The sequence below is a fragment of the Epinephelus moara genome, chromosome 18, assembly GCF_006386435.1.
Source record: "Epinephelus moara isolate mb chromosome 18, YSFRI_EMoa_1.0, whole genome shotgun sequence".
In the NCBI taxonomy this organism is placed as follows: Eukaryota; Metazoa; Chordata; class Actinopteri; order Perciformes; family Serranidae; genus Epinephelus; species Epinephelus moara.
The window spans coordinates 2,988,079-3,003,660 of NC_065523.1; the positions used below are offsets into that span (position 1 = coordinate 2,988,079).

Here is a 15,582-nt window from a genome sequence, read left to right on the forward strand (position 1 = left end):
AGTCTGCACTTTAAGCAGGTATTCATTGTTTCATTTAAAACCCATTGTGGTGGTGTACAGAGCCAAAATGACGACAACTGTATCATTGTCCAAATATTTATGGACCTGACTGTATATATATATATATATATATATATATATATATATATATACACACACAGTATATATATACTGTATATATGTGTGTACATATATATATATATATTCCACTCTGGGGTTGAGGTGAATAAAAGAACTGTGTTGTGACCTAAATAACATGCTGTTGCTATCTGCATAATGTATTAAAGCATGAAATCCCGCATTTTTAATGTACGAAAGCATCCTGTATCATAACTACATGTGTGCCGTTTGTAACAAACCAAACCGCGTGAAAATCAGTTGAAAATTCAGTGAGTTATTCTATTTTACTTGTGCATACAGCTCCTTCCTCAATAGAAGTGAATGCACTGTGAAGGCGAAGCGAGACCCATCCAAGATGGCGGCCGGCTTGGACGCGCTCAGACAGTCAATGCAGCGTCTATGTATATAAAGAGACGGTGTCCTTTTTGGAGAGGCAGGGACTTTAATAAAGACATCTATTTTTATATTTAATGTTCTTGTTCCAAATGTAGTAATTAGTAGGTGAAAAAGTATGTTTGTAGGCTAGTAAAAGTAGTAGTAGAAGTAGTAGTTGTAATAGAAGTAGTTGTAGCAGCACTACTGTGTGTTTGTCTGAGTTGTCTGTGTGTGTGACAGTGTGTGAGAGAGATAGAGACAGATGCATCAGTGAGAGACAGAAAGTGATGGAGGTCTCATCAGCCAATCACCTGTGTCTTCATAGCTGGGGCATTTTCTGCCAGTCAGTATAGCTGCTGATAAGACAGAGAAAAAACACTTGAAAAAGACACCCAATGAAATCCTACATCCTATTCAATAAAATCTCCTTATTGTGAGCATCACAAGACTTTGTTAAAGAAGTAGATATATCATTTGTGTGGATAATGTTATTCTTTTGGCACTCAATCACTTTTTTGTGTTTTTTCTATTGCTTCTGACTGTGGAGCTTCCCTGGTGTGGGATTAATAAAGTCTTATTTTATCTTAGAAGTTTTGGGTTTGTGAGGATGGGTGTGAAGTTTTTCATTTGTGTTTGTAATTTTGAGAAATGGAGCATTCAAGAAATTCAAGAAATGCCTCTTAGCAATCAAGAAAAACTGGCACTGCATGAACTCCTCCAAAAGAGACAATACAAACAAAAAGTTGCTGGATAGTGTTAAACTGACTGCATCTCTATTAATGCAGGTCTGCATTGTAACATAGTAAAAACTCAAATTAACCCTATAACTTTATATAAAAGATACTTAATACACTGCCTCATGTAAGTCACATTTTTGTATATTATTGGTTACTTTAGTACAAGGCCTTTAGGTTTTTGTCATTTTAGCGTTTAGAAATGACGCTCTTATTGTGAAGGAGTGGGGTCGGAAGTGTTGAGCTGTTGTTGCTGGCAGAACACACACTTCGTGTTTGTCCTTTGTGGAACAGTTTGTCTCTCAGCTTTGTTGAGAAGAATGGCTCTGAGTGACGACGCAAACAGTCTTCCACTGCGCAGAGAGGACGGAGAGGAACATGATGATGTCGGCGTGAGGAGCGACACGCGAGACTTACTGTAACGTTACTCAGTTACTCTCACTGTGCTTACAGTTTACAGTAGCACGGTGGCAATTTAATTCACGTAAAGTTGAATTCTTCTAGTCATTGAGAGAGATAGCAGTTAGCTAACATACGGTTAACTGTAAAATGATAAGGTTACTGGCTCCGTGGTGTTTCGACCTTTAATGATCAGGCTCGTTCGAGGTGAGGTTGGCCTCTGCTGGAAAGTGAACGAAATGTATTCCTTTTACTTTTAATAGGCACTGCAGCTGACTTGAAAAAGTACGTGTATTCCATGCAGTGTGTACGCAATCTGGACATACTACTTCCTGATAAAGTTACGCAATGACCTTTGACCCTCTTACTTATTTATCCGTTACCCGAAGAGCTCTGCTGTTGTTATTTTGCAATAATTCTGCATACATTGTAGCTTCTAACATATTATATTCAGGATAGTAAAAGTACAGAGACTGTACATTTCTCATTGTATTAATACTTATGCTCTTTTGTTGTGGGTTATGTTTATGATTATTTTATTCAATTAAACAATAAGTAATACTATTATTACTACTCAAGTGGTCATCAGTTACTTCAATCAATCAATCAATTTTATTTATAAAGCCCAATATCACAAATCACAATTTGCCTCACAGGGCTTTACAGCATACAACATCCCTCTGTCATCCCTCTTCCAGGACGGACAGACGTGCAATAGATGTCGTACAGAACAGATCAACATGATAAATTAACAGTAATCCGTATGACACAATGAGACAGAAAGAGAGACAGAGACCGAGAGAGATGCAGGACAGATGGTAATGACAGTAGCTTACAACAACATTCATGAAAGTAATAATATTATAATAATAATTACGGCTATTGTGGTACAATATGTTGAAAGTATATATTAATATCTGATAGTATACATATGTGACAATAATCATATGTGTATAATAACAGTAGAAGTATGACTAATGATAACAGCAGCAGCAGGAGGCATTTGGCAGGACCACGGCAGCAGCACAACCACACATGTCACACTATCCAGGCACCGCTGTGATATAAGTTAACCTGCAAGACAGTGGAGGACAAAGGCTCCGGAGAAGAAGCCGAGTCAGTGACATGCAGTACGGCCGAGTTAGCAAGATGCAGTAACAGGACATGAGAGAGAGAGAGAGAAGGAGAGAAAGTGCCCGGTGTATTATAGGAGGTCCTTGAATGCAATGTCATCCATCATAGCAGCTTCTGACAGCTGTTAGTCAGCAGTCAATGGGCTGTCAAGCTGTCACCTGTTTGCGTCTCAGTCAATGTGATGTATCGTCTGCTGTGCAGAGGATTGTGGGTCAGAATGGTACAAAAAGCATGCCGGCTTGTCCTAAGTGCTACATCGTAGGCAACTGGACTTTCTTGAGTTTCTTGAAGACGTATCACCTCTCATCCCAGAGGTTTCTTCAGCTCTAATACTGATAGTTAAAATTGAACTAATGAATCTTTTTGAACAACTCTTCCAAGTGTCCGATACGTATCAGGCCAGCTTGTCGAACATCTGAGAGCTCATGAATCCCTCCTGCCAGTCACAATTATTGTAGTGCACCATTCAAACTGCCTGTTAGTGAACCAGATGGGATTGGATTGGACTCCAGTTCAGACAGCTGAGTAGTTACATTCATTGAATTAGACTGAGTGAACCATTCTCTCAAGGTGGGTCCTAAGGACAGAGGGATGTCGTATGCTGTAAAGCCCTGTGAGGCAAATTGTGATTTGTGATATTGGGCTTTATAAATAAAATTGATTGATTGATTGATTGATTGATATTCTGCTTGCCCAGGAAGAATGACAAATCAGTGTGGTCAGGTCATATTTCTGTAACATCTGTTCTATTTCATCCTTCCTGACCGCCAGAGGCAGTGCTTTAAGCACTGAATGTCTCCATCTCGCACATGCGCAGGTCGAGTATCTATACCAACAAAGTCACCTGTGACCCCTGATGACCCCGGATAACCTATATCTCCCAGTGACATCAGAGGATCTGTTCCTGTTCATCTTCTCGCTTTCGCAGGTGGACTGCGCGTCACTGAGCTCTAGCTAAAAGCTAAAATTTCAACGTTGCTTCACTGCTGTTCGTCGCGGGTAGCCTTGTGACAACTTTGTCGGAGTTGCGAGCTGCTCGCCCTCCAAGGGCTGCGACGAGCTAACGCTCTGATGAGAGGATTGTTGCGGTTTGCCGTGGACTCTGCTTCGGATCATCATCCTAGAAGCGGTTGGTCTAACGTTACAGCTTAGTGATAAGTTTACTTATTAAGTTTTTTTCTTATTATGTATAACGCTAACTAATTGTTGGTGAAGGCAGTGTACTCGCTCCCTCTCCCGACATTTGTAGTGTTATTGAACGTACTTTGTTTACCTGTCTTAGCGGTTAGCATTGTGCCCCCTTGAGCTAACTTGTAGCTGTGCTTGCTTTACTTTCATAGTTTTCACCGGCGTTTTCGCTCGGCCTGCTTAATTTATACATTTTGGTGGCAACTCGGTTGTGCCATTTTTTGTGTTTATTGTCACAGCAATCTAACCTTTGTTGGTGAAGGCAGTGCTCTCGCTCCCGATCCCAGCGTACGTGTGTATTATTAACTATTTAAAGAGTTAGCTGTGTTTGCTTTGATTTCATAGTTATCACCGGCGTTTTCGCTCGGCCTGCTTTAATTTGTACATTTTGGTGGCAACTCGGTTGTGCCAATTTTTGTGTTTATAGCCACAGCAATCTAACCTTTGTTGGTGAAGGCAGTGCTCTCGCTCCCGCTCCCAGCATAGGTGTGTTGTCAACCTATTGACTTTATAGTTAGCTGAGGTGTTTACGCTTAAGCCTAACTTATTTGTTGCAACCCTTGTTGGTGACGATAGTGTGTTCGCTCCCCCTCCCAGCATTTGTTGTTTTTCTCTCTAGGTTAAATTTTGCTGGTTGTCACTATGTTGGGCAACCATTGTTGTTCAGCCTGTATGGCTTCTCTGCAGCCTGAAGATGGCCATGACATGTGTCCCTCGTGCCTTGGTCTCGAGCATCTGAGGGAGGGCCTTTCGGAGGATCCGTGCATGAACTGCAGCTTCATGCTTCAGGCAGTGAGGGCCGCTAGACTGGCTGAGGTGGAACAACTGTTGGGGCATGTTCCATCACCAGAACAGTTGACTCCAGCTCAACCTAGCCGGTCAAAACGTCAGGCTGTTGAGACTGAGGGCGCCTCCTCCAGGAAGAAGGCCAAAGAGTCCAAACTTTCCTCCAAGGTGGACCAGTTAACTGAGGAGCTTAACCAGATGAAATCCCTCTTCCTAGCCCTCCAGTCTGGGACTGGTGCAGGGGATGTGGGTGCTACTGCTCCTCCTGCGGCCATGTTGGATCCGGAGGATGATGATGTGCTCTCTATGGCGGCTTCGGCCACTGAGTTTGCTGAATATGGGGCAGACGTGGTCTCCCAGGAGCCAGCCTCCCGTGCCTCTGATGTGAACTCCCGTTCTTCGGCCCGCAGTTCTGGGACCGGTTCCGAGGATAACTCTATGGGGCTATCATTCGTATGGCCCTGGCCCGCCTTCAGTTGGATGTTCCACAAGCTCAGCCGGCTCCTGCCAGTGCTTTTTTCAGGCATAGTCCAGCCCCTACCACCTTTACTGCATGCTGCTGGAGGGATACTAGAGCCCTCTCTCATGCAACATGCGATGGCCGAACCCTGGCAGCCATGCAGGATGCAGCCAAGTTTGGCTTGGGTCGCATGCCAGCGATTGAGCCGACTATAGCTGCTCTCATTGTCTCGCCTGATGAGACTCTGAGGCCAGATGCAAAGTGTCCTCGCCCCCAGTGTCGGGTCACAGATGACCTGCTCTCCAAAGCCTATGATGCAGCGTCACGCATGGGACGCATAGGTAATTCATTGTCACACCTCATGCTCGCTCTCTCAGCATCCCTGCAGGAGGCTATGCTGGATGCTTCCATCCACAATTTTAGTGATGTGTCTCTGCAGGCTTTTGCGCTTATGTCCAGAGAGCTTGGGCGGTTGATGTCTACTCTCGTCCAGGCTCGTCGCCAGGTTTGGCTGGCACAGTCACCTCTCACTGAGTCATGCAGGAGGACCCTCCGCAGTGTTCCGGTGGAACCTGGTGAGCTGTTTGGGTCAGCTGCTTTAGAGGCACTCGAGCGCACGCTCCAAGCCAGACAGACAAGACAACAGTTTTCTGGGCTCCACAGAAGTGTGCCTCCTCCCAGCAGGCCTAGGGGTTCTTCAGCTGCCCCCCAGCGCTGCTCTCATCCACAGACTTACCCCAGTGGCCACCTTAGGTCTCAGCGCCCGGCTCAGCAGCCTGCTCAGCGGGCGGCCCAGGACTTTCGTGTCCCTGAGCGACTGCCCTCTAGACAACCTCAGACCTTTTATACTGCCCGTCGCCCCCCCAGAGCCTCTAGAGGCCGGGGGGCCAGGCGTTGAGGGCCCGGGGCTGGTCGTCGTTTGGCCTTTCACTTTCCCCACGGGTGTTCACCAGGTGCGTGGCAGTAGCCCTATCGCCACTACAGTCGCGGGGCATGAAGATCCTGCCATACCTGGACGACTGGCTTGTCTGTGCACCATCCCAGTCTCAGGTGGCCCAGGACACGGCGCTGCTCCTCTTTCGTGTGGCCCAGCTGGGTCTCGTGGTCAATCTCAAAAAGAGTTGCCTGGTTCCCTCACAAAGTACAATTTTTCTGGGGGTGGCTCTGAACACGATCACCATGAAGGCCTGTCCGTCGCCTCACCAGGTGGAAGACATCCTCCGCCTCCTTCCCCTCTTCCGAGAGGGCAGGTGGCTACCCTATCTCCAGTTTATGCGCCTCTTAGGAAAGCTGACGGCTGCCGCAACTGTGATTCCCTTAGGTTTGCTGTCACTACGCCCCCTTCAGAGGTGGCTGAACAGCTTCCACTTGGATGCCAAATGGCACCGGCACAGGACATTAAAGGTGTCGCGGCGTTGCCTCCTTGCTCTGGCTCCATGGAGAGAGCGGTCATATCTGCTTCAGTGCATGTCCATGGGCTTCATTCCATTCTGTCGAGAGGCCATTACAACAGATGCCTCCCTCTCAGGATGGGGTGCAGTGTGTCAGAACCGGACAGCTCAGAGGCTGTGGTCTGCTGGGGACTGCACAGAGCATATCAATGTGCTGGAGCTACGGGCCGTGCACATGGCACTCAGGTACTTCATTCCACATCTGAGAGGGAGGCATGTGCTTGTACGGTCAGACAATGTCTCAACCGTCTCTCACATAAACCACCAGGGGAGCACCAGGTCTTCACGGTTGTTGCAGGTGTCCCGGGATCTCTTGATGTGGGCGGGCCCCCGCCTAGCCAGCCTGAGGGCAATATATCTGCCTGGGGAGCGGAACCAGGCTGCAGACTTCCTCTCCCATTGCAAGCCCCCGCCGGGGGAGTGGCGGCTTCATCCAGAGGTGGTGCTGAACATCTGGGACATATTCGACAGGGCAGAGGTAGATCTTTTTGTCACAGAGGAGTCGACCCATTGCCCCCTCTGGTTCTCCTGGACAGAGGAGACCAGCCCTTTAAGCCAGGATGCTCTTGCCCACGATTGGCCAGAGGATCTTCTTTATGCATTCCCACCAATCCCTCTGATTCTTCCAGTACTGCAGAGGGTTACTGTACTGAATGCCAGGGCGCCTTCTACCAGAGTCCAGTATGAAAACAGGTGGAAGTTGTTTTCTGCGTGGTGTTCGGACAGGGGTGAGGACCCAGTGAGCTTTTCAGTTCCTAAAGTGCTGGAGTTCCTACAGTCGCTCCTACAGGACGGCCGGTCCCCCGCTACCCTGAAGGTATACGTGGCAGCCATTTCCTCTCGACATGCTCGAGTTGATAACAACATGGTGGGGTGCCACAGACTTGTGTCCCTCTTTCTAAAGGGAGCTTTGAGGCTATGTCCTCCACAAGCGCCTAGAGCTCCAGCATGGGATCTACATATAGTGTTGGATGTTCTGTGTTTACCTCCTTTTGAGCCCCTGGCACAGGCGGAACTGAAGTGGATGTCTGCAAAGACTGCTTTTCTACTTGCCATCACTTCAGCAAAGCGTGTTGGGGAGCTACATGCCCTGTCCGTGAGTGACTCATGTCTGAGGTGGAATTCCGATGGCTCAGGGGTCACTCTGTGGCCAAATACAGCTTTTCTTCCTAAGGTTCTGTCACCATTAAACCTTAATCGACCGATCCATCTGGCGCAGTTTACCCCCCCAGAAGGCGAGGGGAAGGACAAATTGAGGCTGCTGTGTTCTGTGCGGGCTTTAAGAGTCTATGTAACTGCAACCGCGAGTATAAGGTGGTCAGAACAGCTGTTTCTCTGTTATGGCGGTCCTAAGAAAGGCTGCGCTCTCTCCAAACAGCGGCTGTCTCACTGGATTGTGGATATCATCACCCAGGCATATAAAACAAGTGGTCACCCCCTGCCATCCGGGGTGAGGTGCCATTCTACTCGGGCTGTCTCTACATCATAGAGACCACTATCATACCACCTCCACCTCCACCTCCAGGGGTGGAGGCCATATGTGCTGCGGCATCATGGGCTTCATGGAGTACCTTCTCCAGGTTCTGTCGGGTGAATGTTGCCACTTCCCATCCACTGGGTGTGGTCCTGTTGTCCGGGTCTACTGCTTCCTCTCAATGAGGTATGTATTGGGATTCCTCGTGACTTTGTTGTTATGGGTCATCCAGTGCTTAAAGCACCGCCTCTGGCGGTCAGGAGGGATGAAATAGAACTAAAGTTATGTATGTAACTACGGTTCTATGAATCCTGGATGACCGCCAGAGTGTTCTGTCACTCAGAATCCTTGTGGTTTTGCGAGAAGATTCTGCAGGAACAGATCCTCTGATGTCACCGGGAGATATAGGTTATCCAGGGTCATCAGGGGTCACAGGTGACTTTGTTGGTATAGATACTCGACCTGCGCATGCGCGAGATGGAGACATTCAGTGCTTAAAGCACGGCCTCTGGCGGTCAGGAAGGATGAAATAGAACAAAAGTTACATATGTAACTACGGTTCTATGAATCCTGGATGACCGCCAGAGTGTTCAGTCACTCAGAATCCTTGTGGTTTTGTGATAAGATTCTGCAGAAACAGATCCTCTGATGTCACCGGGAGATATAGGTTATCCGGGTTTATCAGGGGTCACAGGTGACTTTGTTGGTATAGATACTCGACCTGTGCATGCGCGAGATGGAGACATTCAGTACTTAAAGCACCGCCTCTGGCGGTCATCCAGGATTCATAGAACTGTAGTTACATACGTAACTTTCGTTTCATGGGCTAGATACATCCCAGCAAGCAATAGCCGTGATTTAAACGTATTGGCTATATTTAGCTCCGATTTAGTCTAGCTACATGTAACCCAAATCTAGCCGATTTAATTTTGAAATTGATTAAATGTAATTTTCGCCATTGCAGATGGCGTGTGGTATGATATTCAATCACGTATGGAGAGTCAACAGTAATTAAAATATGTTTATCTCCATTTTTTGGACATGGTCTCTACATAGCCGTATAATTGATGACGTCTACACTTTGGCTATGGTTAGACGTCTACCAAATTTTCACTGACAGCCCAAATTCAGCCGTGATTTAGCCGCGACGTCAGGTCTTCATGTAGACGGCTATTAGACGTTTTTTAAACCAAAAAATGCTTGCTGGGATACAAGCATGGGCTCATTACTTAAAGAATACATTATATAACACATAAATTGCTTAACTTAAGTTAGATGTTTTACTGTACACCATAAAACATTATTTTGTATCAATAGTCACCCCCTGTTGCTTGGAATATCCGACAAAAAAAGTTATATTCCATAAATAGCATTAGAGCAGTCAGCTTGCCACTCAAATGACCTGCTAGATGTCACGTTAGGCTCATTCGAGATGAGCCAAGCCTGCGCAGATTTGATCACCGGTGAACGCTGCACAATATATGCCAGTTAGTTTTGTGTCCGACTTCATCCCGACTTGCTCTGACATCATCCAAAAGTGGACAGCGATAATCTCGCGAGAGTGAGGTGGCCACAGTTTTTATGGCCAGGCTCTGCAGTTGCTCTCCACTGACTGTAAGACCCGGAGCATGATGGGAAATGCCTGGCTCTCACCTGATCTAACAGGTGATTGGTTTGGTATTGACTCAACAAGATGTTGAATTTCAGATATTTAGATTTTATTTATCTGATTTGAAGGTTTATTATGTGAACGGAAAAGATGTTGTGTGACTGATGGTGAAATTTAGTTGTCAGAGACTAAATACATTCATCATAAACTATACAGAGTCTACTGTATATTAACATTGGACTGTTTTAATTATTGAAGTATTTAGCGTTACAAAGACTTGTGGTCAGTGGGATGTGAGGATTCTTAAAATAACATCTGTACAGATGTGAAGTCCTGACTGTATCTGACCGATCTTTAATGAAAGCTGTTGTCTTGTATTTTTTTCCCTCTGAAAATATTAACCTTCAGGACACAATTTATTTAGCCTCTGTAGGTCTGCTCAGCTGCTCTGCAGCAGCTAACTGATATGATGCTAATTTACATGAGAATTCTTGTAAAATGGAGGTTGAACCATGAACATAAATTACAGATTGCCTGTAAAGCATTTTAATAACTCAATAATAATAATAATAATAATAAACTTTATTTATATAGCACCTTTCATACAGGGAGGTGTACCTCAAAGTGCTTTACAACAAAATAAAAACAGACAAATACAATTTTAAAAAAACAAAAAAAAAAACAAGTGCAAATCCTGCACAATGAAACCAAGAATAATATAATATGTAAAAGATAAAAGTAAAACAGCGGAATGCATGGAAGCAGATAAAAAAATGTGAACGATTGGGATAAAAACCAGGGAATAGTGACAGTTAGTTGAAAGCAATGTTGAATAAATAAGTTTTCAATTGTTGTTTGAAAATGTTCACAGAGCTTGTATCTCTTATATCCTTGGGTAGTGAGTTCCATAATTTTGGTGCATAGTTAAAAAAGGCTGAGCTGCCAATTTTCTTATTAGAGTAGTTTGTATTTAAAAAGCCGGCAGCAGAGGATCTAAGAGCCCGTGAAGGATTATAAAACGACAAAGAATTAGTAATGCAGGCTGGTCCCAACCAGAGCATGTGAGCGGAGTGGAGCGGGTGAAAATTTCCGCTCCTCGCTCGCAGACCTGTCACTTTGCACCGCTCGTCTGCTCCGCTTGGTTCGGCGCATTCTTCACTCCGCTCCGCTCCGCTCCATCATAAATTTTATCCCGCTCCACTCGCTCACCACTCCGCTCAAAACAACTGCCTCGTACTACCCTAACCTGTAATCTTCTATTCACAAATAAAACGGGGTCTGCCCATTTTTCCGACAGCCAATTGGTCCGACATCCCATTGTTCCGACCATATTAAACCCATTGTTCATGATGCCCTGTGGTTAAGGTCTGGTTAGGTTTAGGCACAAAAACCACTTGGTTAGGGTCAGGAAAAAATCATGGTGTGGGTTAAAATGAAAAAGAAAGTGGCAAACACATAAGCCGTGAGCCTGCTTCACCTCAAGCCTTTCCCAGTTGACCCAGAGCCGGTCGCAGCGGACCATCAAGGCAGAAATACGCCCGCCGGGAGCCGTTCAGCACCGCAGAGAGCTCCCCACACAACCCCGACCCCAGAGTTAATAACAGGAGGTTATGGTGTTTCATTCTCTCCTCTCTAAGACACTTGTATCTCGACCGTTGCTGATCCTCTATGGTACACAAATAGGCTACAGTAATAATCACATATCGGAACAACGGGACGTCTGACTAATGAGAGGTCGGAACAATGAGAGGTCGGAACAATGCTACGGCACCAATAAAACATGAGCTTGGTAGATTCTCCGGGGAAGCCCTCTCGCCTCTCCCCGCAGTTAGGGACCGTTCTACACGGTACCGCTGGCAGGGTGGAAATAAGTCAAAGTGTAGAGGAGACGGACCAGGTTAAGCGGCCGACCTCCGAAGCCCTCTCGCCTCTCCCCGCAGTTAGGGACCGTTCTCCAAGGTACCGCTGCTTCTCTTCTCAGTTTCTTTTCTGAAGTACACAGTGAACTCCATAGTTTTGAAAGAAAATAGTGTGGGTGTGCGCAGGTGCAAAGATGCATTCTGGATGGGGCATGAGCTACTGGAGTGAAATTGGAGCGAGAGATAAGGCTCCGCTCCACCTTTTAAAATAGCCGCTCCTCGCTCAACACAAAATCCTCCCGCTCCCCGCTCCGCTCCGCTCACATGCTCTGGTCCCAACCCATTAAGAGCCTTAAAAACAAGTAAAAGCACTTTAAACTCAATCCTAAAAGATACTGGAAGCCAGTGAAGGTTAGCTAAAACTGGGGTGATATGCTCTCTCTTTGGGGTGATATGCTCTCTCTTTCTTGTTCTAGTTAACAGCCTGGCAGCAGAGTTCTGAATTAATTGTTATTTGTCAATGGATTGCTTTGGAAGACCGGTGAAGAGAGCATTACAGTAGTCAAGTCTGGTTGAAATGAATGCATGTACCAGTTTTTCGGCATCTTGTTGGGATAGGAATGGTCGCACCTTTGAAATATTTCGTAAGTGAAAAAAAGCTGTTTTGGTCACCTTTTTTATGTGAGATTTAAAATTTAGGTCTGAGTCAAGGATAACAGCCAGGCTCGTGACTTCAGATTTAACCTGCACAGCCAAACTGCCAAGTTTGGAAAGAATTATCTCGCATTTTGCTTGGGGACCAACTAATAAGATTTCGGTTTTGTCACCATTTAATTTAAGAAAATTGGTTTGCATCCACTTGTCTACTGCAGCCAATCCAGATGTTAGATGACAGATAGATTGGTCATAACTTGGGTCTAGTGAAATATATAGTTGGGTGTCATCTGCATAGCTGTGGAAATTGAGGTTATGTTCTCTGTGTCGTCACCTAATGTCACTACAGAGAAGATGTGTCATATTTTATTGCTCAGAGCATTTAAACAACACATAGATTATGAAGACCAAAGGAAACAGATCAGGTGAGCCATGAAATATGATGAGGTCAGTCATTCTTCAGATTTATCTAACATCATGTGAATGCAGGACAAGGCTGTGGAGGTTACTGAGATGGCTGCAGTGCTACATGCCTCAAAGAAGTTTACATTGCCTATGTGGGATGCGGAAATGTGTTAAAGTGAATATTAGCTTTATTGATGTAAACTTATTCATGACTGGTACTGCAATGAAGAGGAGTTTTGTGGGGCGGGCAGCACGGGCTGTCAAATGTGCATGTCCTTTGCGGAGTGTTACAGAGAAACTCACACCATGTTTTGCTAAATGAATGAAACCCCATGTGTGTAGAGAGACATGAGCTCTGAGTTTCAGAGTCATTAAGGTCACATGTGAGCCGTTGACCCACCTGGCCATTGTCTGTCGTTAGGGTTAGATGGGTCCAGGTGTGAATGGGTGTTAAGGTGTCTGGAGAATAAACTTAGGACTGCATTGTAAGTGGTGTTGTAGGCCACTTCCTCTGTTTAACAGTGGTCGTTCCAGTTTGACGTAGATGGCTTCTTTCACTCTTCTTTCAAACCATTTGTCTTCTCTGGCCAAGATGTGTACATTGCTGTGCTGGAAGGAAATGTGCCCTCTCCTTTAGATGTAAGTGGACAGCTGAGTCTTGACCCAAGGAGCTGGCTCTCTTGTGCTGTGCCATGTGCTTGTGGAGTGGTTGTTCTGTTTACCCAGTGTACAAATCTGTGCAATCCTGGCTTCATTGAACTGCATACACTACTCATTACTCAATAATGTAGTGTTTGCTGCTGTATATAAATCAGCTGAGCAAACCTGTCCTCACTCACACAACACGTAATCTGTTAAAAGAATAAACCTTCAAATCGGACAAATGAAATAAAACTCTCTCCAATTCAACACAAATGAAAAGTTTATATAAAACTTCATATTGTTGAGTCAACATCTAAACCAATCAGCTGTTACGAGGCAGGCGTTTCCCATCATGCCCTGGGTCATGCAGTCGGTGGAGAGCAACAGCAGTGCCTGGTTCTAAAAACTGCAGCGCCTCAATCTTTTGAGAGTATCGTTATTCACTTGTGCACGATGTCAGAGCAAGTCGGGATGAAGCTGGACGCAAATCCAACTAGCATGCGTTGTGCAGTGATCAGCTGTGATAATTCTGCCCAGGCCTGGCTCATCTCGAATGAGCCTATTATTAACAATGTGGCAAGGTTGCAAGGCACTGCCATTGGGAGGTGCCGTGCCATGAGGGGGTGTACTTGGTCTGAAATAGTGTTTGGGTGTCTGGTGCATGTCAAGTGACATCCACATGAATGTTTCCAAGTAGAACATTGCATTGTAGGAAGGTCTCAAGTCCACTCTTAAATGTGGAGACAATGTCCGCCTCCTGGACTTAAACTGCAAGATGGTACCTCATAAGAGGAGCCTGATAGCTGAAGGCTCTGGCTCCCATCCTACTTTTGGAGACATCAGGAAAAACTAGTAACTTTGCATTCTTGAAGTGCAGTGATTTGTTGGGATAATATGGTACTATCTCTGAGATATGATGGAGCCTGACCACGGGTCATGAAAACAGCATATTCTGATTCAATATTCTAAATAAGCCCTTCTTTCGAATGTAGGGTTTTCTGATTAAGACGTGGGACATGCCGGTATTTGTCAGGTTTTAGGAGCGTGCTTTGGACATGTATACAGCACCTTTAGAATATGCTTCTAAATTGGGGTGTTCACCGCAATTTGCAACCCACAGCATCTTACCTTATCATCAAGTGTTGTTTTGTTTTTGTTTGTTTTTTTAAAGAGAAAAACAAGTCTTGAAATGTGTTTTACTGCCCAGACTCCCATGTAGAGTTTATTCAAATGCACGAGTCTCACTTTACCACCTTGTACTTTCATTAGGTTGGAGTCTTGTTTGGATCAACCAATGGATTCAAGCAGTGTCCATGAAGTGATCAAGTATCTTCCCTCACCACTACCAGGTGAAGAGATTTTGTTGCTAGTAGTGCATCTGTAAGACAGTCTGAAAAAATCTGAGCTGCAGTTAATGTCTTGGTGTGTAGAAATCAAACCACACTTTAAACATGTTGTTTCATTTCCTCTCCCTCTCAGTCAAACATTACGATGCCGAAACCACTGAACCAATCAGTTGTGGTCTTCAAACTTTGGAGGAGCTGTTGTTGTGGAAACGAAGTGAGGCAAACCCCTTCAATGTGGCAGTAGTCCCCCTGGCACCTCGGGAGCCTCCCCTGACTAGTTGTCTACGTCGGACATTGGTGTCTCATGACATGATGGGTGGCTACCTAGATGACAGGTATGGATGCATAGTTTGGGATTAAAAACTTGTAGTTTTCTGGTCATTGAGACCTCTGCTTCTTAAAGTTATACTCCCTTCCTTCGAGCTCATGACTCATGTACAGTTCACAAGGATATTTCAAGACTTTGGGGCGCTACTTGGTGCTATAGGTAGTGTACACTTCATTGTCCAAAATGCATGCACGCCTGAACACAACTCTGATATATGACTGTAGAGCATGTCATTCCAAAGCCGTGTAACATGTAACTTTTGTGGAAGATGTTGAACCTGCTGCAGTGATTTACCCTCATTCAAACACAAGAGCATCAGTAGGTGATCAGGTCTGGACATTGGATGGGGTTGAAGTGTGGGCTCTGGCTTTGTATACATATGTTAAGGCTGTCAGCATTAATGCGTTAATCACGATGCAGTTAAGGTCTATACATAATGCTTTTTTTTATATGCTTTTTTTTATGTGATTGCATTTATCTCGTGCTGCTATTTTGTCTCTTCAGTGAACCCTTACTTAAAGCTATAGTGCGTAACTTCTGTCGCCTCCCAGCGGATAATGCGTTATTACAACTAATAAGCCGGCGGCACTTCCATGTACACAGAGTAACACTCGCCAC

General features: G+C 45.3%; 1 protein-coding gene across 5 annotated transcripts in view; it reads left to right on the forward strand.

The window, feature by feature from the left end:
• Positions 1-1,481: 1,481 nt before the first annotated feature.
• engase (endo-beta-N-acetylglucosaminidase) overlaps positions 1,482-15,582 on the forward strand; it is a 52,095-nt gene continuing 37,994 nt past the window's right edge. Inside the window, exons 1-3 of one of the 5 annotated variants that reach the window (XM_050070245.1) lie at positions 1,482-1,647; positions 14,560-14,639; positions 14,770-14,971. In XM_050070245.1, the coding sequence (XP_049926202.1) occupies positions 1,550-1,647; positions 14,560-14,639; positions 14,770-14,971 (380 nt within the window). In that variant the 5' untranslated portion in view covers positions 1,482-1,549. Of the gene's footprint in view, positions 1,648-1,667; positions 1,836-3,694; positions 3,892-14,559; positions 14,640-14,769; positions 14,972-15,582 lie in introns of those variants that run through there. The other 4 variants (XM_050070242.1, XM_050070243.1, XM_050070244.1 and 1 more) reach the window with 4 other exon arrangements.